At 45.1% G+C, this 25,575-nt stretch overlaps 6 protein-coding genes and 3 non-coding genes across 13 annotated transcripts; 3 read left to right on the top strand and 6 right to left on the bottom strand.

The window, feature by feature from the left end:
- Positions 1–2,954: 2,954 nt before the first annotated feature.
- On the bottom strand, positions 2,955–11,695 carry ttyh3a (tweety family member 3a). Of its 3 annotated transcripts, none has more exons than XM_061303785.1 (14): positions 11,369–11,695; positions 10,863–11,049; positions 9,771–9,940; positions 9,153–9,264; positions 8,855–9,066; positions 8,654–8,749; positions 8,408–8,556; positions 7,892–7,947; positions 7,348–7,431; positions 6,751–6,843; positions 6,140–6,276; positions 5,814–5,981; positions 5,510–5,585; positions 2,955–4,156 (listed from the first exon to the last, which is right to left on the bottom strand). In XM_061303785.1, the coding sequence occupies exons 2-14, from the start codon at positions 10,986–10,988 to the stop codon at positions 4,085–4,087; spliced, it is 1,551 nt and encodes a 516-aa protein (XP_061159769.1). In that variant the 5' UTR covers positions 10,989–11,049; positions 11,369–11,695; the 3' UTR covers positions 2,955–4,084. The 3 variants fall into 3 exon arrangements, with proteins under 3 accessions (XP_061159769.1, XP_061159768.1, XP_061159767.1); XM_061303784.1 differs by having other exon boundaries at positions 5,814–5,984; positions 11,372–11,695; XM_061303783.1 differs by having other exon boundaries at positions 5,814–5,984; positions 11,369–11,694.
- A 643-nt stretch (positions 11,696–12,338) lies between these two features.
- Positions 12,339–13,847, bottom strand: rps11 (ribosomal protein S11). Of its 2 annotated transcripts, none has more exons than XM_061303790.1 (5): positions 13,732–13,847; positions 13,285–13,425; positions 13,024–13,099; positions 12,695–12,837; positions 12,339–12,507 (listed from the first exon to the last, which is right to left on the bottom strand). In XM_061303790.1, the coding sequence occupies exons 1-5, from the start codon at positions 13,744–13,746 to the stop codon at positions 12,445–12,447; spliced, it is 438 nt and encodes a 145-aa protein (XP_061159774.1). In that variant the 5' UTR covers positions 13,747–13,847; the 3' UTR covers positions 12,339–12,444. The 2 variants fall into 2 exon arrangements, with proteins under 2 accessions (XP_061159774.1, XP_061159773.1); XM_061303789.1 differs by having other exon boundaries at positions 12,708–12,837.
- On the bottom strand, positions 12,578–12,657 carry LOC133171040 (small nucleolar RNA SNORD35). The gene has a single exon (XR_009718666.1). It is a non-coding gene; the product is annotated as a small nucleolar RNA SNORD35 (small nucleolar RNA).
- Positions 12,902–12,985, bottom strand: LOC133171038 (small nucleolar RNA SNORD35). The gene has a single exon (XR_009718664.1). It is a non-coding gene; the product is annotated as a small nucleolar RNA SNORD35 (small nucleolar RNA).
- On the bottom strand, positions 13,165–13,248 carry LOC133171037 (small nucleolar RNA SNORD35). Its single transcript, XR_009718663.1, has one exon. It is a non-coding gene; the product is annotated as a small nucleolar RNA SNORD35 (small nucleolar RNA).
- A 133-nt stretch (positions 13,848–13,980) lies between the features above and the next one.
- Positions 13,981–14,734, top strand: polr3k (polymerase (RNA) III (DNA directed) polypeptide K). The gene is made up of 3 exons (XM_061303791.1): positions 13,981–14,216; positions 14,298–14,385; positions 14,520–14,734. Exons 1-3 carry the CDS (start codon positions 14,106–14,108, stop codon positions 14,645–14,647), a joined length of 327 nt encoding a protein of 108 aa, XP_061159775.1. The 5' UTR covers positions 13,981–14,105; the 3' UTR covers positions 14,648–14,734.
- A 2-nt stretch (positions 14,735–14,736) lies between these two features.
- Positions 14,737–17,753, bottom strand: cdip1 (cell death-inducing p53 target 1). The gene is made up of 5 exons (XM_061303788.1): positions 17,666–17,753; positions 16,750–16,920; positions 16,516–16,668; positions 16,151–16,433; positions 14,737–16,047 (listed from the first exon to the last, which is right to left on the bottom strand). Exons 2-5 carry the CDS (start codon positions 16,823–16,825, stop codon positions 15,936–15,938), a joined length of 624 nt encoding a protein of 207 aa, XP_061159772.1. The 5' UTR covers positions 16,826–16,920; positions 17,666–17,753; the 3' UTR covers positions 14,737–15,935.
- Positions 17,754–18,351: 598 nt separating this feature from the next.
- On the top strand, positions 18,352–23,258 carry mgrn1b (mahogunin, ring finger 1b). Of its 2 annotated transcripts, XM_061303782.1 has the most exons (17): positions 18,352–18,712; positions 18,882–19,000; positions 19,081–19,169; positions 19,242–19,388; positions 19,594–19,711; positions 19,801–19,867; positions 19,964–20,007; positions 20,093–20,140; positions 20,218–20,286; positions 20,352–20,511; positions 20,586–20,695; positions 20,843–21,051; positions 21,188–21,299; positions 21,369–21,414; positions 21,477–21,581; positions 21,885–21,934; positions 22,020–23,258. In XM_061303782.1, the coding sequence occupies exons 1-16, from the start codon at positions 18,625–18,627 to the stop codon at positions 21,923–21,925; spliced, it is 1,572 nt and encodes a 523-aa protein (XP_061159766.1). In that variant the 5' UTR covers positions 18,352–18,624; the 3' UTR covers positions 21,926–21,934; positions 22,020–23,258. The 2 variants fall into 2 exon arrangements, with proteins under 2 accessions (XP_061159766.1, XP_061159765.1); XM_061303781.1 differs by lacking the exon at positions 21,885–21,934 and having other exon boundaries at positions 18,353–18,712.
- Positions 23,259–24,366: 1,108 nt separating this feature from the next.
- On the top strand, positions 24,367–25,575 carry aanat2 (arylalkylamine N-acetyltransferase 2). The gene is made up of 3 exons (XM_061303792.1): positions 24,367–24,546; positions 24,648–24,802; positions 24,921–25,575. Exons 1-3 carry the CDS (start codon positions 24,378–24,380, stop codon positions 25,224–25,226), a joined length of 630 nt encoding a protein of 209 aa, XP_061159776.1. The 5' UTR covers positions 24,367–24,377; the 3' UTR covers positions 25,227–25,575.

Here is a 25,575-nt window from a genome sequence, read left to right as displayed (position 1 = left end):
CTCCCACTTGTTCCACAGCGGCGAGTATGGGAACACGCATCGTTGCAAGAGCAAACTTTGGTCTACCGCCGAAGACTAGTAATTAGGTATAATAACTGCTTGCTGCATACATGTGTGGGACGGATGCCGGGGGATTATTATACAAATATCTTTCGGTTCATGAACTGGAGCTTGCAATCTTGGAGGAAATGCGGGAAAGAGGCCAAGTGGGGTTGGGGCGGGCTGTATCTCGTTGCATATTTAACACTTGCAAATCTAACAAGCCAAAAGGTTAAAAGTGGCAAGCATGTGCCTGATGTTCCCACAATAGAAGAAGCATTCGCCTCTTTTTTGTCCTCCAAGTGACAAGCGGGAACGCTTTTGGCGACGGCGTGAAACGCTCAACAACTCACCCCATGAAAGCAGCTTGGAGAATTCCGTGTCATCCCCGGGAGATTTACGGCAAACGTATTCGGGGATGATGGATGTTTGTTAGACAAGACCAAAAGACTCCCGTCTGTGTTATCCGAAATCCCTGCAAGGAAAAACTTGGATTATGATTTGTGGTGGGAATGTTTGCGTCGCTCTAATTGTCTCGCATGCATGAGCTGATTTTCTTATTGCCAAATTTGCTTTTTCCTTCCCACGCAATCACATCATTATTAGGACAAAGAGAGCTCACATAGACATAAATGATTCACGAGGAACTCAAAAGATTTTTGGCCTTAAATATTCAAAACGTACAATGTCTGAGATTGTCGGAAGGGACAATAATAACAATAATAATAAATTATATTTATAGTGCACCTTACTTTTTTTTTTTTAAGTCTCAAAGTGCTACAGAAAATGTCTTTTTAAAAACAAAAAAAAGGTTGCACCTTATCGACGGCAACACAACCGCATCCGTGTGTGTCCTTGCACCCCCCATTCAAAAAGCACAAGGTACCCGTGAAGTTTGTCAGCTCTAAAATCACTCTTGTGACTGAATCAACCAGTGGAGGCCTCAGCAGGTAAAATGTGCCAAATTAGAGGGAGGTGGGGGTGAAGGATTATGCAAACGGGGGCCGCTCCCTTGCTCGTTGTCTTTGTGGTTTCCCTCCACGGCGTCCAACTAAGCGGCGGCATTGTCCGCCGGCTCAGACCCGGTGTCGGCCCTCGGCAGACATGGCACAGCAACTGGCAGAGGCCTTGATCCCTCTCCATGTGCAGCTCGGCACACTCACACAAGAGCCTAATCCCCCTATCACATGTCAGCCATGGAACTTGAACTTTGGAGAGGCCACGCTCCAGCAGCAAGCCTGAAGAGCACTTCCCGAAAGATCGTTTCGATGCTATTCGTTAGCCAGTCTTTAGTGTTTTGCATTGTTTGTTAGCATAAAGCAAAACAAAAATTGCCACTGCATATTTTGCCTTACATTCTTCTTTTTGTGTGCCAACTCTGCGGACACAGACAATGTGATTAAATTCTACAAAGGGAAGCTTTTGAGAGCCAAGCAGCATCCCAGTGAGATTCCAGACGTTCCTGCTTTCTCTTTCTGGGCTAAGTGGACAGCGCCATAAATCTTTCATCGGATGCCTGCGCCTTGACTGGTGTGGTTGACGCGTCTAAAGGAGGAGGCGAGCTGTGAATAACGTGACATTCACTACCCACCCCCCAAACGCCTCTCCAAAAAGTCATCCAGGACACAGCTGCCTCCTTGAGAACACACACCCACTCACACACTCGGGTATACACTGAAGCAACAAAGCAGCAGACGTTCAAGTGAGAGTCATTTGCATTTGCCTGATTGATTTTAGCCCGTCGATCCCATCCAAAAGTAAAATTAGTGACAATAGAACAATTTCCACGAAGATTTGCAGATGCGGTACAGATCTGGACAAACTTTTAGGAATGTGTTGTCTACTTACTTGCTTGGGGAGCAAGATGATAGATGGTGATGGGAAAAAAAAATTGCTTGACCTCGTGCAACTTTAAAGTGCACGTCTTCTCAAACTGGGCTCAAGTGGGACAATGACGTGCCTGGACCAGCAGAGGGCGCTGCCGTGGTTACAAATAAAATAAATTGGTAGGATTATGCACAAAAACACGAGGTTGAAGATTTTATTTTTGTGCAGTTTGCAAAACCTTTGCGGATCAAGAACTAATTTAAACACTATTTGTCAGTCACTGCCACCTGTTGGACTGGAATGTTATGACTTACCCGATAAAACAAGTCTAGTATTGTCAGACTTGTTGTTTGAATGGTGACGCGGCACTAAGCAAAGGGGGTCATGACCAGACGGCTCAATTAGAATGGAAAAGAGGTGATTTGACGCTGCAAAGCCAAGACGACGGCGGCCATGTTGAATAGAAATAGATGCGGCCTTGTGTGGCTCTCAATGCTTTTCACGGTGCAGCTGTCCAGTGTGGCGTCAGAAGGAGCTCTGTGTTCCAAGCAGCTGGCAGAGCCTCAACAGATCCAGGAAGTGTCCATGGGGGTGGGACAGGGGACAAGTGGGGTGCTGGTGTCTGCAACGACCCCCTTCAAGCCATTCAGCTCCTCGTCTCAAAGCTTTAGTGACGCATTCCTCCAGTCAAGTAACAAGCAAGGTAATTAAATTTCCTTGATGGAGAGACTGTGTGAGATTTCATTTGCATCCCGACTGTCTGATAATAACCTCCCTCCCACCATTATACCCCCTGCCGGCCCCCAACCTCCTCCACCGCCCTGCTTTTTTTGTGACTTTTTTTTAAGTTACAGTAAAATGCAATCAGTGGAGGCGATAGACAAAGCCCAGTGACGTCACAAAATACTGGCAATCAAAATCTTCCTTGACTTTTTCGGTCCTTGTAATGTGTCAGATTAATGTTGGATGTCATTTGAAAGCATGCGCCTTCCAAGAGAAGCAGGTCGATACAAAGCGGTGTTTTGCTGCCACCTAGTGTCGAATAACGGAATGAAAGCCTTTAAATACGCAAAGGAAGACTAATTAAATTTGGTTTGATTCATTTATTTTTTTAACACGGCAGTCAAACTCAATATAAGCAGTTTTGTTCCTTTTCTTCCAGGTACACGTTTAAGACTTTGTATAAAACAATTTCAGCGAACATTCCTGATTAAAAATGAAAATAGCTACCATATCGACATGAATTAAGCAACACTAAGTGCTGGCCTCAGAATCTAAAAATCAAAAGTAGATCAAAACAAAATATGTAAAAGTCAGGTACGTTTTGTCTTTTACAATAAATGTTCATCATCCAGCAATGACACATCAAGAGAGAACATGACGGCAGAACAAAAACAAAGCATAAAACATGATGGGGGGGGGGGGGGGGGGCAACAGAACAAAAAACAGCTCACTGAAGACATTTAAAACTTTCAATTGGCACTGCCTGTAAATTCTCCTACAAACGAAATAAGACGCAAAATGGGCGTAAACTGGTCGCCTTCCTCTATTTGTTAGAAATGCTAAAACACATTTGTTTGTGAGATACTGCATTGCCAATGCATAAAAAGTTGGAAACTCTACCAAGAACCAAAAAAAAACATCAAATCAACTGTTAACGGCTGTATCATGACAGCTGCCTAAGCTGTTGCCAGGCAGATCTGGACAAGTCACAGTTGTGTTACGTGGCGATGCCTGAAAACAAAAATTCCGGAGTGAAACGGCGAGAAACCTTTTCCAGTAGTACGCCGACGTCTCAAGTATTAACAGTTTGCTCCCCTTTTTCTCGTTGCCAGCTCATTGACTCGTCCAAATTCACAGCTTGGCAGCTACCGAGTGCTGTAGGATGACTTCCAACAACAACAAAAAGATACTTTGCTGTAAAGCTCGTAAGATCTGCACTCGTGGTCCCAAACACCGGAGTTAAGACAAAAGTAGCAAAGACACTAAAATGGAAAGGTCTTCACTTCAGGTAGCAAGAGAAAAAAAAAAAAGAAAAGAAAAGGAAAAATCCTCCTTGTGTCTTGACCAGTTCCTGCTTATGTGACGGTAAGAATCTGGATCAAAAGGTGAGGAATAAGTGATCCAACAGTAAGATAATAAAATTTAAAAAATTTAAAAAAAAAAGGGTGTGAGGGGGTACTTTAAAGACGAAGTGGCCATTTGGTTCAGCTTCCGGCTATATTGATGCGGGGATGTTGGGATCTGGCCGCCTGTTAGCGAGGTACTTTGCCCGCATGCTGGAGGTGTACTGTGAAAGGAAAAGCAGATGAGAAAACATGACTGACAGAAAAAAAAAAAAAGGACAAAGAAATAAATTAACCATCAAACAACAAGGTTCTTCCCGCGTAGCACGGTTCTTTACGGTGAGCAGAAAAGGGAGGGAGGGGGAGACTGGGGTTGCACATGCAGCACCCGTCATATGATTTTTTAAGCTAAACAGCAGGTAGGGCAGTGAGGCCAGTGATTCCCAACCAAGGTGAGGGATCAGCAGGATTCAATTTTTTGGGATGCCTGGCTCAATAAAGGTTGGGAAACACTGCCGGAGACTACTGATCCAAACATAGAAGCCAACAGCGTGACAGAAATTATTCTAAGATACCTGGGGAATGTTTTAAATACAGAAGAAACAAGGGTGGGCTATTTTCATGGCCGTTTTTCAACATTTAAAGATGCAAGCAAGCTTTTATTTCCTAATTTCAGAGGGGCACCAACAGAAGTCAGTTTACATAACTTACCTCTCAATAAAGTAGAATATTGTGGCCTTCATTTTTTATAGTTACTCAGTTCAAAAGGTTAAATACATAGCCATGTAGATGGAAAGTAAGATCCGCTTCACATTATAAACTACTGGAGTAAATACATTTCAGTGGTATCCTAAATTGGTAAGGAATAATAATTAAAAAAATAAATAAACGTATGTTTTAAAGAATTTATAGTCGTATCTGAGTATTTTTGTAATGTCGACCCCATTTTGCTAACGTCACAATTTGTCTCACATTGTTAAAAATCTACAGCGTGGATAAAAAAAAGACAATCCATAGGGACATTTCTTGCATTCAGGAGGGAAACATGCAGCCTATTGGGGCGGGGGGTTAGGGGCCACAGGCAACAAACATCGGGGGGGGGGGGGGACTGTGGAGTTGAGCCAGGTTTCGGGGTAGGGCGGGAATGAGGGGCATATCGTGTACCTGGTAGCATAGCAGACGAGGTTACCAAAACGATCTGGAGTTGTCCGAAGGCTTAAGTTGCCAGCTGTGGCCGCTGTTAGTGTGGGCGGGAGTCAAATACAACTGGACGGATAGGCGAGGGAGGGGGCGGGAGAAAAGACGACAAGAAGAGTGTAGAGAACAAATGTGAAGCCGTGTTCAGGTCAGGCGCGGAGGAGGGAGGGGCTTTTTGAGGTTTTAGACTGGAGCTGCTGTTAGGAGGGAGGCCTAGATATGTTGCTCTAAATAATTCATTATCGTTGCACTAAATGTAGCAAAATAAATGACCCTTCTTGTTTGCAGCCACTTTTCTACTGTCAGGTTTTAACGCTTCAAGGCGAACCACAGGGCTCGGTGGGAACGCAACTAAAAGCCGTTTGGCGGTTTGAACTCACCGAGGGGGGGGGAGACTCTTGTACAATCAAGGGGGTGTTTTCCGCACGGGAGTTGGGAAAGTTGGCGTTCTGAGCCCTGTGGGAGGAAAAGCAGTGAGGTCAAAAATCAGAGGGGAAAGATAAAAAAAAAAAAATCATTTGCTTTTTTTTTTTTTACAGAGCGCTAATCGACCCATCGCAGTTTTTGCATTCACAGCTGGAGAGCAACACCTGCACGTACGCCACCTCTGCTCGATACTTTCCATTCATTCGCTTTAAACAATGAGGGGGGGGGTCACACTTTAGACCCCAAAGCATTACGTACATGTACTCTGTCAAAGGCGCGTTGCTAACGGTGTGTGCGGTGGCGGGGATGGACGTCTCGCTGCCGTAGCTGCTGCCGCAGCTGTAAAGGCTGGGCATATGAACGCGGTACAGGTTGTCCTGGTTGTGCCTGCCGCCCCGGCCCAATGAGTCGCCGTCCTCATCCGCCCTGCTAGAAATGGAAGACACCATGAGATGCCACTAGAGGGAGCCGCTGACCCACTCGAAAGAGAAGAAACTCATTGACTTGATCAATGCCTTCCTGTGGACACGGGTAAAAATATCCCTTCAAAAGAATTGAGAAATTTTGTCTGGAGGAAGCGTTACCGCATCTTGGACCAGGCGTGAGGCAGGCTGCAAAGGATGGTGGTGAACATAAGGGCCGTCACAAAGGAGAAGAGCATCAGGTAGATGAAGCCCTCCAGTCCGTCGTAGCACACGCCCGTCGCGGCCTGCACGTAGTCCTGCCGAGACAATTTTAACAACAGACTGAAACGATCACCTCGTGGTGAAGCAGCAGTTCCTTGTTTGCATTCAAACTAGGTCAAAGCCCAAGAGTGAGCTCACAGCTGGCGCGCCTGCATACACAGGAAGCAGCACATTTTCTCACAGACATCCAAAAAACATAACCAACCCCCCACCCACAATTTACACAAAGATCGCCATCAAGTATGCGTGGCTCGGTAATGCGGCGGGCGGAATATTTGGCTGCGTGTGTGCACTCGGAATGTGGACGCAACAGAGCGATTCCTCATCGTCGCGCCGCTTTCGGTTAGACAGGAAGTCCAGCTTTAGGACAAGCAGAGTCAGCTGCGCAAGCAGGGAAGAAAGGCGGCTTTATATGACTTGAGCTGCGCGGAACTGATGTCACAACACATCAGTGACAACCGCACCAAGCCGTCCGTCTCCAAGTCTGTGTGCTATCGCAGCTCACTCACCAAGTGTAGGCTGCGGCAGTCCACCAAGGCGGTAAGCTGATGAAGGTGAATCTCTCCATTCTTCAGTTGCTCCCGGATCTGCGTTAAAGTTGCCTGGAAATAATAATAATAATAGAAGGGGATGAAGGATGAATACATCATATTGGCCATGAGCCCCTCCATGCTAATGGCTGCCGTTCCCACTATGTGTTAGCATCAGCATTAAGCGAGCAAGCAAAAAAGGCTGCGCAAAGAAAAACACTGGGGCAAGTCGGTTTAATATTACACTGCCACTTGTAAATTTAATTGAGCCTCTGGTGAGATAAAGCTCGCAACTCTTCTTCCAGTATCACATCTTTTTTTTTTTCTCAAACGCTTCGGCCAGCTCAGCCAATTTCTATGCGGTCTGAAACGAGCCCCACTTTGTGCCTGTCTGGACAATAACGTGGGGCTGTATTGAGCAAATGGCTAATGTAGCTAAATGGACATAAAGAACCCCCCCGCACAGGTGGGGAGTCAGCACACGCACTGCACTTCACCACCCGTCATCTAAAATGACAACAAGCCGCAACATGGCCGCTGCTGTCCACCCGAACCGGCAGTATGACAGACACGTACCAGAGATTCCGCGGAGGCCGATTTCAGAAGGCGCTGCATGTTGTTTTGCATTTCAACGAGCGCTTTGTGGCTGGCGGACAGTTTCTGTAAAAGAACATTGAATCATACTTATTTTTTTATATATATACTTTGTGCTGTCCCCCATTGATAGTGAGTCATATCCCAGGTTCTACATGCACGAGGTATTTTTTTTTTCTATCCCTCAAGCATTGTTGCCTATTAGCAGTCAAAAGGCTTTTATTTATTCATGCGGTCAAAGTATAGATTTGTTTTCAGATGGGACGGCCCATTTTCCATCTTTGCCTTCCAACTCAAACCCAGTCCAGAAGCAAGACAAGGCAAATGCTGCAAAATGGGATGATTGTACTTGTGTATTGGGGTGACTCGTGCCCACCAAATTCCCACATGGAAGAGAAAAATGCTTTCTTTCTTTTTTTTTCTTTAATGCTGCGTCTGCGGGAATTTCAGTGACGTCAGTAAAACATGGGAACGGAGGATGACAATCTTGCAAGTAAGGCGTATTTGTTTGTTGGAAGCAACAAACCTGCTGGAAAGGGTTGCGTAGCTCCAAACTGCAACTAAGGTAGTAGTTGAGGATTTCTGTGGATCAAACAAGACAGATGAAACAAATTTAGCTTGTAATATTTTGACACTAGGTGTGTAATGCAGCCCCCCCCCCCCCCCCAAAAAAGGTCAATTTTCAGCAGTTTTTGGCCTTTGAGGCTTGTTTTAATACGCACACAACTTGCCTCACCCACTCTGCACGGAGCTCTCAACAAAACCCGGCTTTTCACAAGAATCGTTTAGGCAATTGCGAAAATGTAGTAGTAGTGTCGATTTGGCGTAAAAAGGCACTGCAGGCAGCCACTTTCAGAAGCTTTTTAGGAGTGTCGGACAAGGCCTGTTCTTTAGAACAATGCCGTCTCACTGCTGCACGCTATTGAGAGCGTCAAGGGGAGGGGCGGAGACTTGGCTTTTCAGTCACGTGAGTTACAAACCGGTAGGAGGGAACGTTTAGTGATCACAGTGAGGAAAAGAAAGAGAGAACACAACTTAATACCTTTATTGGCGAGTCCATGCTCGCTGGCCACTTGGGTGATGAATGCGTCTGGAGCCACGCACAAGTCGCTGGAGGACACAGAGACAGCTAAGTCTAGCGCCAGTGAGGACCAGCTGACCACCAGAGCCACAACCGCCAATAAGCACACCCTAAAAAGCGGAAGGTCAAACTATTAGATTCAGTGAAAAATGATCATTTCGCCAGCCTAAACTCATCACGATTTGCAAATAATGCGGCGCCGCTCACCCAAAGAGCGTTTCCTTGGAGTTGCGAATGAGGCCCAACAGCACCAGAAGACAAATGAGGACATCCAATAGCAGCAGACAGAGATAGCCCACCCACCTGTGAGGACAAAACAAAGTACGGGATCACTAATAATGATCAAACAAGTGCTCGAAAGACAGAAATCAATCCACAGAAGGTCCTGTTGATTCTGGAGCCGCTCACCTGTACCAGTCAAACAGCTCAATCTTAACCGCCAGCGCCTCCAGAGAGAAACTGTCGAAGGGGATGGTCGCCATCTGTCTGACCAGCTCGTCCATCTGGCCTTGCATTGTTTGGATGGTGTACAACACGTTCTCGTCCTCCGAGTACTGGCCCCCGAGCATCTTCAGGTTTTCACTTACTAGCCTGTTCAGTGAGGACGTGCTGTCGAACACCTGCGTCCGACCAGGAAGGGGATGAGGGGAACGCACGGAAAGTCTTGTGGCCATGTTTCATCAATGATTTCAAACTCAGGTCTCACCAGCGTGTGCATTCCAGCGATTGTGTGATTTGCATGGCGCAGGGAATAAGTCAGACGATTCACTCCGTCGCAAGTCTCGCCGTTGCCATAGAAACCTACGGCAATGCCCGCGCTGACAAAGCCAAGAAGGAAGAGGGAGGAGAAACAGTGTGGTGAGAAGGGCTCGGCGTGGGGGATTTGCTTAAAAAGACAAATGGAGGGGACGAGAGCGAGCCAGTGGGGGGGCGTGTGAACCCCGCATTAACTCAGTCAGTTCTGACGTCTACAGAACCCACATGGAACCATGACAACACGGCAGAACAGACCCTTATGTATGTACGCCCCGAAGGCCTCCTTCCTGACAAACTCTGGCTGGGTTAGCAGATCCGATTAAGAACGAGAGAACGCTTATGATGCAGTCAATGTTCTAACCAAGCTCCTAAAACCATTTTTGTGCTGTGCTGAATTAACTGCGATGGCTCTCGAGCGGCACATCAACATACGGAGGGAAAACAGGAAACAAATGCTCGATAACACAAGTCCAGATGGTCAGGCTGGCGTTTGGGCCAAAAGGAAACGCACTGACAAAATATTGACATCATCGTGGGTGTCGTGTTTTGTTCCGGCGTTTGGGCTCACCTGCACACGAGTGTGGCGATGACGACGCACCAGGTGGTGCAGCAGCAGTCGGCCGGGGGTTGGTCCCGGTTTTTGGTACGCCGGCAGCACAGCCAAATGGAGTAGAAGAGCAGGAACAGCAAGTCCAAAGTCAGACAGGCCAGCGCCACACCTCCCAGTAACAGGATAGACTGTCGGGAAGAGAGTAATGGATGCCATTCAAAATCGACAATGTCGGGATAATGGACTAGGCGAGTGAGACCATACTTTACATTTCATCTATGTTTTGTATGGTTAGCAATTTGCTAGCAACATTCGCTAATTTGAAAGACACCTTAGGCAGCAAAGCCAAAAGGTGCCAACTCAGGAAACGATGACTTCAAATACCACTTCCATTGGAAACTGGCAGATGTGCAAAAACTGAAGAAAAGCTCTCGAGTGTGCCGTTGAGATTACTCACTCTATGATTGTCAGTACAAAGACAATAAGATGATGACTCATGTCTGCGTAGTGTCTTCCTGTTTTAAACGAACTGGGAATCGAGATCTGAATAACACTTTTAAAAAAAAAAAAAGGGGGGGGGAAGTATGTGCAACTGAAAACTAAATGTCTTGTTCTGAAACAACAGATTTGGGGGGATATAGAAAACCTGGTTAAAAAATACTTTCAGAGATTCTTATCAGCATATATCTGACCATTTGGTTTCCTCTGACAGCAAATGTTACATTATTGTTGAGAAAGAAGATTATTGTTTTGTACTTAACTAATTACTTACTAAATTGTTACAGAGGATTGTCAAGGTGTTTGAAGTAGTGATGATCATTGCCTTTAGATATCAAAGCCTTTGTGACATGTGTCAAACTGCTTTTGAGCCACTGAAAATGGACGACCTTTCTAATTCTGGACCTTAAAAGACCAACGCCCAAATCAAAGGTGGCTTCGGCCTGGATTACCAGCTGGTCTTCTACGGTTATAGTAGGTCAACAGATGGTGACTAGATTCGAAGGTGAAATGGAAGAACAGGTGCCAATTTGTCACAAAGGATTCCTTTAAATCCTCAATTAGAACTACAAGTCCATCCATAGTCAACCAAACCATGATAATCGTCTTTACCTCTTGATACTTCGGATTCCACGGCTGGAAGTCGCTGCTGGTTTGCTCAAAATTGAAGTTGAAATGTGGCAGTCGGTGCAGCAGATTGACCCACCACGGTGGTGTGTAACCAACCACAGTTGCCATGGCCAATTGAAAAGTCAAGCCAGGTCAGATTTAGATAGACTTGAATGCAAATCCTTAAAAGCTGTTGGAAGAAAAAAAAAACGGTTAATAAAATCAAAGCGAGCTGACGTTTAAAAAAAAAATTCAAGGGTTCCTGTTCATTCAAAATGGCATCCTCTTCAAAGCATCTATGCATAATTTACTAGCTGGTGTTATTGTTCTCTCACCGTTGAGTAGTAGACCACTAGTTTAGAGATAGAGCTTGTTAGCATCACCAAGTTAAGCTAGCCACCCCTAGCGACTAGTTAATCACTTTTCTTCAGCTTCTTACTGACGGCAACCATAGAATGTTTGTTTGTTGTCATACAAACACAAGAAAAAAAAGATGAAAGTGCTCCTACCACGTTCTCGGTCCCAGTTACTTTGGCTAATGATAGCCGGGTTAGCTACTGGTTAGACGAAGAAAACAAGTCTCTTTTGTTCCTCTCGTCATTGTGCGCCGTTGTTTGTTTACATCCTGCGTCGTGGAGTCGACAAGAACAGCCTGCGAGGATGGTCACGAGAACTTTTAATTCCGGTGCGATGGGTTTGCCTCGACATGCGGGCGATCAGCTTCCATAGACTCGGACCGTCGTCTTGCTCAAACCCGGCGGCTGATTACCACACTCAGCCAGCTGAGCTGACAAATCCTCTCGAGCTCGCTCGGCTGGCCCACATCCGCCCCCTCCCTTTTCGTCAATCGGGCTGCAGAGCGCAGTTCGAGCCGTGACTTAACGTTGGGTGGACTAAACGATTTTTTTCTGTTTAAACTATTTCCTTGGTGGCTAAATGATGATACAATTTGTTTTAAACCACCAAAAATAACGATGGACTGACCGAAATCCGAATATGCTACTATACTCAACGTGAAGCGCGCCGTCTGGTGGGAAAATATGGTAGTGCACCCATCTGACCACAACCGTTGAACCCAATATACCGGACACCGAAACAACGTCAACTCCCCCTTTGACAGGACCCTAAACCCACAGAAGTTTTCGTGGCTCAGTTCTGTTAACTCCACCCCAACTGACCAGTAGATAATTTGATCAAGTTTTGTAAATATTTTAAAAGAGTGCTCTAAAACAGTACTTTTAGTTGTGCATCCCAAAGTTTCAGTTGAGCCCATCTTTTTTTTCTACATATGCTTTTTTTTTTACCACTGCAAAGAAGACAACAAATGAATGAACATGACTATTTGGCACAGCACAACTCTTTTATGAGATTGTGCTACTATACCAAAATGTTTCCACTAATCAGCATACTTAGAAAGCTTGCTAACTTGTAAGGTGATATGGCGCAGAACAACTCAAAGAATAAGAACACAAGACGAAACTTGATCAAACAGTTTATGTGACGGTGAAATATCTGTGAGCGGGCTTAGAACTTCTGGAATTGCTTCTTGGCGCCAGCCGCCTTTGTCACCTTGAGGACGTTGAACCTAACAGTCTTGCTGAGTGGTCTGCACTCCCCGACCGTAACAATGTCTCCGATCGAGACATCCCTGCATGATTAAAGGGGAAGAACAAAAACATTTTAGCAACAAATAACTTCAGTTTTACACATTGCGCATCAAGGGTGCATCAGTATTGCCTAAAGGCGATGTCGTCACAGTTAAACTAGGAAGACCATCGTGAGAAAAACATCACTTGCAGAAGTAAACGTAGAGCCGGTAAAATCTAAATCAATACCAGATGAAGGTACCTGAAGCACGGCGACAGATGCACCGACAGGTTCTTGTGTCGCTTCTCAAAGCGGTTGTACTTGCGGATGTAATGCAGGTAGTCGCGTCTGATGACGATGGTCCTCTGCATCTTCATCTTAGTCACCACACCTGCAAGACACAAAAAGTTACAATAGCAGCTCCAAACATCCCAGGAAAATACTGAGGCTGTCACGACACTAAATCAGCTTTGCCATTTGGCGATCTCGTCAGAGCCCGGCGGGCTAGGAAGACCATCGTGAGATAAACATCATTTGAAGTCAAGGCATCAATGGAAATAATCTTTAAGATACTGACCAGAGAGGATACGGCCACGGATGGAGACGTTTCCAGTAAAGGGGCATTTCTTGTCTATGTAAGTGCCATCAATAGCCTGAGGAGACAAAACAAGCATTTTAATTACAAGTGAATAAATGAAATGTGACTCTTGTGTGTCAATTAGCTGCATCAGCTTTGCCAAAAGGCGTCATCGTCAGAACCCTGAAGGCTAGGAAGACCATCGTGAGAAAAACATCACTTGCAGCTTCAATTAATGCGAGAATGGGACTTTAAACGGACCTCTCTTGGGGTTTTGAAGCCCAGCCCGACACTTTTGTGGTAGCGGGGGAGCTTTTCTTTGCTCTCCTTGGCTCCATCGGCGGCCAGAACACGCTTTTTGTTCTGGAAAATTGTAGGCTGCTTCTGATAAGCCCTCTCGGTCTGCACAATGAAGAGAAAAACACGTTCACAGCAGGGCCAACTACAACGATATAGGTGATTTTTTAAGAGGAGCGACGGAAGCTAAGCTAACCACGTTAGCATTCCGGCTAAATGTTTAGCGCCACACGAGGGTGCGCGGAGCTAAAACGGATTCCTCATCTAAAATACATACTATATATTTTTAAAACTAGCCCTAGTGGTATATATGGCTTACATGTGAACATGCATGACGTAAAACCGAACTTGTGTGTTAGTTTAAATGTAAAAAAATCGTTTCAAACACCAAGGCCGTTTTCTCTTACATACTTGTACGTCCGCCATCTTGCCAAGCCGAGTCGTAAAGAGGCCTGAATATGCTCACGATGCACGGAAGAGTTAGAGCCACCGGAAGTGACGCGTCCTGCCAATATTATTTCCTTTAAAAAAATGTTTTTATTTTTATTTAAGATGTTGCAAATGAATTGTAATTGATCAATGTATTTTATATCACTTATATCAGCACATCACTTTATGTCACTTTAATCACAAATGATTATTAACGAGTCCTGCCTCTTGTTTCCGTCCGGGCACTAACAAGAGTTACGCCACCTCGACGTTTTATGTTTTGATTCTGGAACAAACGAAACTCGCGTGTTTGCTAGTTTACTGCCGTGATATTACACTAATCGCCTTTAACCAACATGCTTCTTTTTTGTCCCACCTGTGGAAATGTTTTGATCGTCGAAGAGGGCCAGAAGTGCCTGAGATTTGCATGTAACACTTGTCCCTACGTACACAACGTCACGAGAAAGGTGGGATCGAACACGCGTAGTGTAAACTCCGTTAAAAAAATCAATTTCGAAGTTAATTTTGACACGTTCTATTCTGTATAGGTGAACAACAGAAACTATCCCAAGTTAAAGGAGGTGGATGACGTTCTGGGTGGAGCTGCTGCTTGGGAAAACGTGGATTCCACTGCTGGTGAGTTGACATTAAATCGTTAACAATTTATTCTAGCATTCAATTATGTCTCCATATTCCATTCATCCCTGCAATTAACATGACAAGAATTTAAGTGACGATTTCTGGCCTTTTTTTTCTATGTGTGTGTACAGAAACCTGTCCAAAGTGTGGGCATGCTCGAGCATATTTCATGCAGATTCAGACCAGATCCGCAGATGAACCCATGACCACTTTCTACAAATGCTGCCATATCCAATGCGGACATAGATGGAGAGATTAAAAGAATATTTCTCACTTGGACATTTTATTTAACCCACATCGTGGATCAGTAATCATATGTAAAAAAATAAATAATTTCTCCAAATCACGTTCCAATGATGTACTTGATTTTTATTGGTAAAATAGTAGCTATGTACACCTGTCAAACAAATTTGACTCAATGTGATTATACAGATCACACACATTGAGAGCAATGCGGACTGGCAATTTTACCATCACAATGGCATGTACAGTACTTTGTAATAAAACCTTTTTTTTTTTTTTTTTTAAATTATATCCACATTTTTGCAAGCCTAGAAAAAAAAAGATGCAACTGACACATTTAGTCATGGCATTATTTTACATTTTGCATTTTTATGCACGGTACCTGTAAAGTAGTAAGCTACTTATGAGGGCATGCTGTTGATGAACAATTGTTTTAAATCGGAATATATTATCACAATGCAACTCTGGGATGTAACTGCATTATGGCAGCTAGTTCCTATTATGATCATAGTTTCGAGCATCTTTAAATGGGTGTGACGATAATGTAACTTGTTCCTCAGCATTCATCCCTGCGACAAACATTCCACCGACAATTTTGACGGTGATACAATCGAGAGTGACGTCACATTCACACACCGGTAACATGTTCTTCTTAAGTGCACCTATGGAGGGATTTATCAACAACAAAGCCAGAAGCAGCCTCAACTACGATGCCTTTTACGTTTTTGCGAAATATTGGAGGGTTTTTTGTCCTTAAAGTGCATATGTTGTCTTTCTTTTTTTTAAGTACATCATGAAGGGGGGGGGGCTCAACTGTCAATCACTTTTGTGCATACTGAAAGAAGCCTGGAAGATTAAAAATAAAAGATTCTGGGAAATTCTGGAAAACTACATCAAGGTGGGCATGTTCACATTCAAGAAGGGATCAGAAAAGAAGCAGGTGACAGACACAAATGTTCACAGTCTTCAAAAGGGACATGTTAAAATATATCTTTAAATAATCAACATAAATAAATCAGTAACTAAAGAATAGTTAATGGCAAATAAAGTGACCAGTTTCACAGCCCTTCCATACAAATGACTTCTTCACTTACACATGTAACATCACACCCAGCCTTCACTTTGCCCGATAAAATACGAAACAAAAAAAAAATGCTGCCCGCATAAATGTATGAGATGAACAATATCTACAAGGTATTCACTGTGTTTGGAAGGACAAATTAAGTGGGAAACAAGCTGCAAACGTAAGAGTGGAGGTGGGAGGGGGCAGCAGGGCGCTGCGAGCGAGCGAACGTCAGTGGCGGTTAGCATATACGTTTGTACGTGTAGATGTAACCTTTGCAGGAAGGGCAGGTGTGCGTCACATCCTTCAGGTCGTCGATCAGACAGGGAATCAAGCAGCAGCCCAGATCGCACCTGAAATGGAACGACAAGTTCAAAAACCCATACAGATCGATCAAACGGAAAAAGGGTTTGCTCCCAACTTGAACTTGTAAAGCAGCTTCCGTGATTGACTTACCCCACAAAGAAGCAGAAGAGACAAAAGAGGGTGTTCATGAGGCCCACGTCGTGGGAGATGCGCGTGACGATGGCCTGCTGGCAGTGCGGGCACACCGTCTGCACCGGCGATGTCTGGAACATCTCGCCCTGCAGCACAGTCACCGTGGTGGCGCTTCCTGGCGGGGCCATGACGGTGGTCGCTGTGTGGCTCCCCATGTGCATGAAGGGAACGGGGCCACCGGGGCCCATGTGGCCTGGCATGGGATGCGGGAAGTGGCCGGGGAGCGGCGGGTACATACCACCTTTGTAAGAAGAAAGAAAGACATGATGTATGACATTGGAGACCTCCTACAATAGCTAATTCATGAGGATCAGACATTTCACCTTGGGATGGCGAGGGCATATGCATTGGCATGGGCATGGGTCCATCTCCCGGGACGTGTGGCGGAAGGAAGCCCGGGTGCGGACCTTCATACGGGGGTGGCCCGTACTCTGGAGGTAGAAGTGGACCCTGCGGTGGCCCTGCTCTTATAGGAGCTGTTTTAAAACAAGAACAAGGAAGTCAAGCAGTGTGCCGCATGGCAGATACACAATCAACACAATTGATTTCATTTGTACCCGCTTGTCCATTCTTCTCCTCAATGAGGGGAGCACTCGGACCTCCAGGGTAGGGCGGAGGAGGATCACTAGACATATCGGCCTGGGAGACTGGACGCTGATGGGATGGGGGAATGTGTTGGACGCAGAGTTCTTTAAATTAGAGTACTCGAAAGGGATGCTTTCACGCCGCTACAACACAAAACACACACACACAGTTTGAGCTGTAAACATGGTCAGAGAGGTAAACAAGGTGTTTATTATTACTGAAATAGGGACAGTTATAACTTCTGGTGTGCACCACCACAATGCGTGTCTTTTGACGATTCAACACAACTGTTATTATCACATCACATTTAAATGATACGATGTTACACTTGTGCTCTTGTCTCGTTTTACGAACGCGACTACTAGCAAGCTGATCTTTTATTTAAATCCTGAGATTATCCTGCTCAAAGCTTACAAGCACAGGCAGACTCTGATAACTTCTTGTACCTCATTGACACAAATGTGTAAATGGGTTTTAAAAGATTCAAAACCAGTGCGCGTTATTGGCTCGAGTGTTGATTACGTTATCGTTACATAAATCCACTGTCGAAACCACGGCTAGTGACGCTAGCTAATTGACAGATGACGCGAGAATCGCTCCAACAGAAGATACTATGCCAGGGAGATGCTATCGTTTTATTCTTGTCGTTTCGTTTTGTTTATACGAGAAAACATGCCAAAAAGAAAATAAACACTCTCTTAATGGCCACAGGATTGTGTTTTGTCCAGACGAGTGTAGCTTGTTACGCTAACGTTAGCCGCGTCGCCATTCGAGTCATGAAAAGACAAACATGGAGGTACTAGCAAAACAAACACAGCTAATAATATTACTTACTATACGATTCATCAAATAAAACATTACAATTAACGTGTTTAATAGCTATTATACCTCTCACAGGAAGTAATCCTTACGTGCGCTTGGTGGTTAAGTCACCGTATGACGATTTCCGACATCCGCTAAACGGATTTACATGTGATATAAATAAATCAAAACAATAACATTGAAGTCATTATTGTTTGTTACTGTTAATTAAGAATATAACTTAAGGAAAGCGACGCAAACAATCATTATAGGCATTATACGGCATTATATTATATATATTATAAATTCATCACGTATGCAACTAAAGCGCACTTTACCACGCACTGTACTACTGATGAATTCTAAGTGCTTGCATTATTGCAGTTTATAAATCCGGGCCGTTAGAGGACATCATGTTCCACCACATACAAAAATGGTAATCATAATCTGACTATTAGACCGTAGTTTATTATAGCAAATTTATTTAACTAAATATGATTTTTGTTTTGTGTTTTTTATCGGAAACAATTATCCTCTTTAGAATAATATTTACCAGTAATTCAAATAGTCATATCAGTAGTATTGATTTTTAACATGAACTTCAGATTTGATAATGGCACTGTTTGTGCGTTGCTTTGACTTTTCCCGTTCAATCCGGTTTAATAAATTTACGCACGGTGACAACCCGCCTGACCTCCCGGTGACTTCATTAACGCACCGCTCCCTTACCGGGCGCTGCGGTGCTCAAAAGTGAACGCTTCCTCAATCAGGAAGCGCATCGGAGAAATCAGCCAATCAGATTGCGCCACTGCGTTAACGTTAGCATATCGCTGGCAAAACAACAACTCGCCCGCTTTCCTTTTTGGATTCAGCACGTCCGCTGTCTACAATTCAATCGCGATGTCGAATTAAATCGAATTGTATTACGTGACCGTTTTATTTGTCGTTACGGTTACTGTTGTCCGAGCTTGGCCGCAGCTGCTGACGCACCGTTGGCCGTCTTGGCTGCTAGCTAACGTTGTGCTAGGTGGCGAAGGAAGACGAAGATGGGATCCATCCTAAGTCGAAGAATCGCTGGTGTTGAGGATATCGACATCCAAGCTAACTCGGCTTATCGGTTTCCACCGAAATCTGGTTAGTCAGCGGTATTATGTTGTCATAAAGCCTCCAAATTATTAGTACTAGTAGGAGCGATCGTAATAGTTGCGACTATTGTTTGTTTACTAAGCGTAATGTAGATGTGTTTTGGTATCAGGGTGATTGTTGTTTACTTTGGTAAACTGTTTTCATTCTTTTTCTACAGGGAATTATTTTGCGAGCCACTTTTTCATGGGAGGGGAGAAGTTTGACACACCACATCCTGAGGGATACCTTTTTGGGGAAAATATGGATTTGAATTTCCTGGGAAACAGGCCAGTGCAGGTGAACACAACCGCACTAGGAATGTGTCACAATGGAGCATTTCAAGTTGAGCGCAATGATGATAACTTGTGTGCCTACAGTTCCCCTACGTCACCCCTGCACCCCACGAGCCTGTGAAAACCCTCAGGAGTCTGGTGAACATTCGGAAGGACTCGTTGCGCTTGATTCGGTACGAACGATGTGGCTGACTCGAGGCTTTTAAGGAGTATGTTTGACTCCTGTCAAATCTTACGATCCACAGGTATAAAGATGACTCTGACTCACCTGTGGAGGAGGGCGGCAAACCAAAGGTTCAGTACGGCGTTGAGTTCACATTTGACGCGGACGCTCGGGTGGCCATCACTCTCTACTGCCAGGCTTTTGAGGAATTTTCCAATGGGATGGCCGTGTAAGAATCCTTTTTTGTACAGCGCTGGTTCTGGTCCTTAGCAACAGCTAGTTGCTATGGATACTGCACTCAAGTGATGTTTGTGTGAGGTTGTCATCTCATGGGAATTGTATTGGTCTTAATTTGAATACTTTAGTTTTATAGGTTAGTCTTGCAATGTTCAGCCCTTCAACTAATCGCCGTTTTGGTTGATTTTTCCGTGAAGGTACAGCCCGAAGGATCCATCCATGGCCTCGGAGAGGGTCCACTACAAGAGGGGTGTGAGCCAGCAGTTCTCCATGCCTTCTTTCAAGATCGACTTCAACGAGTGGAAAGATGATGACGTCAGTATTTGCAACCCAAAACATGGTTTAACCAAAAATAATACAACCACAATTAAATGCTTATTTTGTATTGTCTTCATTTTTAAAAGCTCAACTTTGACCTGGACCGAGGGGTGTTTCCCATGGTGATCCAGGCAGTGGTCGACGAAGGGGATGGTAGGTTGATGTTTGGGGTAGATAGTGAGCTCCATTGCGCGCGCACACACACACACTCACCTTAAAGGAACTACTAATGTATGCTTTCTTTCCAAGACTGCCTCGGACACGCTCACGTACTTTTGGCAGCCTTTGAACGAGTACGTACGCAACTCAAGTAATCGTCTACGATAACAAAAAGTCCTCGAATGATGCCAACTCATTTGTGCTTTTCTTCTCCCGCAGCACGTCGATGGCAGTTTCTCCGTCAAGCCACTGAAGCAAAAGCAAATTGTCGGTTTCATGTATATCTGAGAGTGGACACAAATGAAAGCGAGTCAGTTTTAACCTCTGGAACTTTGGGCCTGCAGGTGGACCGGGTGAGCTACCTCTTACAGGAGATCTACGGCATTGAGAACAAGAACAACCAAGAAACTAAGGTAGGTGCGTGAAAGCGAGACGCCAACGAGGATGTTTCATTCCAACGTTTCCTCTCCGCGCGCAGCCGTCCGACGACGAGAACAGCGACAACAGCAACGAGTGCGTGGTGTGTCTGTCGGACCTGCGCGACACGCTCATCCTGCCGTGCAGACACCTGTGCCTGTGCAACTCGTGCGCCGACACCTTGCGCTACCAAGCTAACAACTGTCCCATCTGCAGACTGCGTAAGTGGCGTCACTCTTTGTTTTCGGAGGGGCACGTTACAATCTCACTCGGACCCCGTGTTTCCCCGATGCAGCCTTCAGGGCCTTGCTGCAGATTCGAGCAGTGCGCAAAAAGCCCGGAGCGCTCTCCCCTGTCTCCTTCAGTCCTGTTCTGGCACAGACGATGGACCACGATGAGCACTCAGTAGGTTCCCGTTACGTATTTAGTAGGGATGCGCAAATACCTTTTTTTTTTTCCCCAGACTGACTCAGGCTAGTCAAGTGGTATTGGCGTGGTAGTATCTAAGAATCTATAAGTACTTGCCTAATATTTTGTCTAACTCTTTCTCAGGGCACTGATTCAGTCCCACCTGGCTTTGAGCCCGTCTCGCTGTTGGAGGCCCTGAACGGCCTGCAGTCCACGTCACCCGCCGTTCCCTCGGCACCCCTATATGACGACATCAACTTCTTGGGCGGCGACAGCGGCCGACAGCTGAGTTCCCCGGAGCATTTGAGCGACGGCAGTCTGCAGAAAGGCAAAGTCAGCAAATCACCTGACAGGTAAAAAGAAATAATTGCAATTGCTCACACGACCATATAGTAATCAACAGAGTCCATCTGGGCTCCTTTGCTAACCAAAACAGCAGCGCTAAAAACATGTAAATAATGGTTACCTTCTCTGGTGTCCCTCCGCCAGCACCCTGAGGTCCCCATCTTCGCCCATCCAGGAAGAGGATGAGGAAAAGTTGTCGGAGATGTCGGACGCTCAGCCGCACACGCTCCTGTCAAGCAGTCCGGCTCCCACCGATGTAAACTGACGTCGTTCACCGTTAGAGCAGTCAGACAAAACTAAGCGAAATCTTCCTCTGGATTTTTAGGCCACCGCAACCGAGGACGTCGCAGACTCTCTGTCCCCGGATGACGGTGAGGTCATCAATTTGAAACTTGGGCAGTGCGTTTGAGTGACACCGGTTTTACCATTTCAGAGGACAGGCTGCACGCCGGCGCCGACATCCTCCAGGACTGCGGAAGCGAACACAGCAGCTTGACCAAAACAGAGAGCGATCCCGCCGGCGACCTGTCGTTGCCAGGTGTGACACATAGCGAATAAAGAATTTCCAGCGAATTTCTGAGGGTGAATAGTACACTCGCTGGACACTTCATTAGGTACATCTATTAAGTTAGAGGAGATCCAAAACAAGGCTTTCACAATAATAATGCAGTGTACCTAATGTTGTGACCAATGAGTGTCGTCTCAGCGTATCGGCTTTTCGGGTGTTAAGTGTCCACTCTGTCATCTCAATTTCACTCCGGATGCTTTGCACGTGGGCAGCGTGCGCTTCTCGTTTCCTAACATTTCCTCTCCATGCGCTCCTCCACCTCCTCCTCACCAGCCCTCGGTCCCGACTCCTGTTCTATCGGTATGGAGGAGTAAGCGGGGTCGGTATGTAGGCTTTCCTGTCCCGCTCTTGCCACTCCTTATTTGCGGGCGACGGGCTCACCGTCTCAAGCCTCGTCTCTCCCCCCAGGGTCGTCCGAGTCCACGGAGAGCCTGAAGAGTCAGAGCACCAACTGCTCCAGCCAACCTCTCCTGTGCGCCGCTAGCAGCTTCCACCGGGAAGACGAGCACCTCCTCCCCTGACGTCTTCGCTTTCTGCCTCGACGACTTTTCATCCCGTCTCCCATCAGGGCCGCCACCTCGGAAAAGGCTTTTCTCTCCCAATGTGGATTCCAAAGCACATTTCCTCCTGTTTTGACTCCACTGCAGACATATATATTTTTAACATCTGTCTGTGTTTGAATACGCGACTCACCAGTCATGGTTTTTTCAAGATGTGACATCTTAGTGTGTTTTTGAAATGATTTTTGCACTCTGACCAAACGGTTCATAATCCATTCCTGACTTTACCATGATCATTTAAACATCTAGATGCCTTGGTTCATTATTTAAATCATATGCAATTTACTCATAGATTTACTAGAATCCTGTGTTACTTTTTAAATTGTATACTATACAATATACATGTTATTTAGGGGAAAATAACACGATACTTATATTGACAATGAGTAAATGCATAAACTGTGTACAGTAAACTCCCGTTCTTAAGCTCTGACAGTGAATTGACAGCCACCCAAAAAAGTTTGTAGTTGCATACAAACGCCACAAGATGGCGACAGCACTTTTTTTCAATTGGAGAAGGTTATGGCCTATCTAAATGAAGACCCCTCAAAAGTAGACAAATTTGCAAATGCCCTAACAGGAAAATGCAGGGCTTCATTGCATTATGTAAAACAAGATGTTTCAACTGCATGTGCGACAGCGCCACCGTCTGCTTATGTGATGTAGTTGCAAGAAAAACAAAACAGGAGCATTTTGTACATCTCTGTGCCTTGAGTTTGCCTGCTTGTTGCACTCAACAATTTTGCCAGTACGCCACAACTGCACTCAACCTGGAGATTTCATGTATAGTTATTGTAATTAAGCAATATTAAATATAGGTGTCAATTGTTGGCTTTAACATTATGCATTTGATCAATACATAGATTCTCCGACCATGCAAGCATTACATATGTATGTGATTTTTTTTTTTTTAAGTCGACGCCGTGCCTTCCTGCCCTCCATCAGACCATATATGGCCCTGGTATCCAGGACAACGCCAAATGGTTAGTTTGTGTCCCATCCGTAAAATGCTGTGTTCAAGCCTCTTGTAAGTTTAGCAGCATGTGCATAGAACAATAAAGAGCAAACAATCGTTATGTCAAAAATGTTTTGAGTTGTTCCAGTTCATTTTTTCCTTATATTAGGAATGAGGTCATATGAGTAACAGCGCAATTCAAAATGAGATTGACGTTTGTCAATGCAAATATGAATGATTGAGCTTGGCTGTTCCTAATATTTTGGCCGCCCTTATATCAGGTCATTTGGCACGTGTGAGGTCTCTTTGAAACCGTGATAGGGCCGTAAGTAATCATCCATTTCATTAGCGTGCCTTAAATCTCTTAAGGGGGTCAAATCAACCAGACAGCAAGATAAGCAGATCTCCCAGCGTGTGATTGATTCCATGAGCTCCTCGTGACCCTGAACCCCCAAATTGTGCAAACACTGCAACATCAAAAACACTCACTCAAACTTTTACTATCAGGAATTCGGAGACAGCACATCTAATAAATTCGAGAATATCTACTTATCATTGCTAACATTTTAGCACTCACCTGTCTGGCTGGATGCTAAATTGCCTCAAAATAAGCCAATTAAAAAAAAAATAATACATTCATTCATTATAAGTCATCGTGTGAATCAAAAATTTAATCAGATTAAAAAGCAATCACAGTTTGATCAATAATACTAAAATTTGATCCAAAATCAAAATAAAACAATGAAATAAGAATCATGAGACACAGCAACAAATAAAAAAAATATTTAAAAAATACATTCATTCATTATGTCAGCACGTGAATCAAAAATGTAATCAAATTGAAAAACATCAAAGTTTAATGTAAGTTACATCAACTAAAAAAGGAACCAAATTTTGATCCAAAATCAAATAAAAACTAAAAAAAAAAAAAAGAAGAATGAGAAACAGCAATAGATAAAAATCTGCTTCAACATTTTACATTCCTACAATTTTTGCAGGAATTGCATGCCTACGTACAAAAAACAATAACATGGAATATTGAGCCCCATTTGTCAAAGTGGTACTACAAGATGATGCACAAGCGGGTATCGGTGACGGGGGAGGATTAGGAGACAGAACAAGGCGTTGCACGTGTTGGTCCAAGCACCCACACGCTCTAGTACACCGAGCTCCGAGCGCGCACACGACCAGGAGAGCAACAAGCCAACAACATCAGTCTTGTGAGAAGCAGCAGGTGGACACGTCGGCACCATGACCCAGCACCTCAGCGGCTCGTCTCCCTTCCTCAAGCCCTTCTTCCTGAAAACGCCCGTCCGGGTGGTCAACCCTCTGGGGCAGAGACGACACACGTTGCCCGCCAGCGAATTCAGGAACCTCACGCCTCAGGATGCCATCAGCGTGTTTGAGATCGAGAGAGAAGGTCAGCATTGTACCATTTTACTTTTAAATCCATTTCCATGTTCATGATTGTATATTTTGAAAAGTACTACATCATCTCCTCTGTCTCACCCCTTGCTCCAGCTTTCGTCTCAGTGTCCGGCGAGTGCCCTTTGACCTTGGAAGAGGTGCTGCGCTTTGTGCGTCAGTGCCCCGAGCTGTCGCTGGGCTGGTTCGAGGAGGGTCAATTGGTCGCCTTCATCATCGGCACCGGCTGGGACAAAGAGAGGCTTTCGCAGGTCAGAACGCGCGACCAAGTCGATGACATATCGATGATGTCACCGTGAAATCTCATCATCTTTCTGCCTGAGTAGTTATAATTGTTTTCAATTTGAATTATTTTTGCTTGTCTCAAAGGAGGCCATGACCCTACACGTGCCAAACACGTCCACGGTGCACATCCACGTGCTGTCAGTGCACCGCCACTGTCGGCAGCAGGGCAAAGGCTCCATCCTGCTGTGGCGGTACCTGCAGTACCTTCGCTGCATGCCGCACCCCCGCCGGGCGCTGCTAATCTGCGAGGACTTCCTGGTGCCATTCTACCTCAAGGCCGGCTTCAAGGAGAAAGGCCCGTCAGCTATCAGCGTATCCAACATGCGCTTCCAGGAGATGGAGTACCTGTTGGGCGGACAGGCATACGCCAGGCGGAATAGCGGCTGCTAACACAGATCGATATTGAGGACTGCCTTAAATGCACTTTGACACCTGCAGGATGTGCAGCTTGTCACATCTGACTTTTAAAATACACACACCTCAGCTAAGTCGGGAGACTTGAGAAAATTGCATAGTTGCACAAATGTTTGTCCTTTGCTGGGTTATGTGTGAAACATTAATGCCTGGACTTCCTGGACTGTTGCAGTCTCTTGTGTGAAATCAGTTCATGGAGGCATTTTCTACTCTCTTTGCTGAGTTCTGTGTAAAAGGCAGGGGCAAGAGAAATGCTGCCATTTTGTTTGTATCGGCGGTTTTGCTGAATCTCTGCGTGAATGAAAAATAAAGAGCAAGATGCACA

Source organism: Syngnathus typhle, linkage group LG17 (genome assembly GCF_033458585.1).
Source record: "Syngnathus typhle isolate RoL2023-S1 ecotype Sweden linkage group LG17, RoL_Styp_1.0, whole genome shotgun sequence".
In the NCBI taxonomy this organism is placed as follows: domain Eukaryota; kingdom Metazoa; phylum Chordata; class Actinopteri; order Syngnathiformes; family Syngnathidae; genus Syngnathus; species Syngnathus typhle.
The sequence above is the reverse complement of the archived record's forward strand: the minus strand, read 5'-3'. Positions and strand labels throughout refer to the sequence as shown.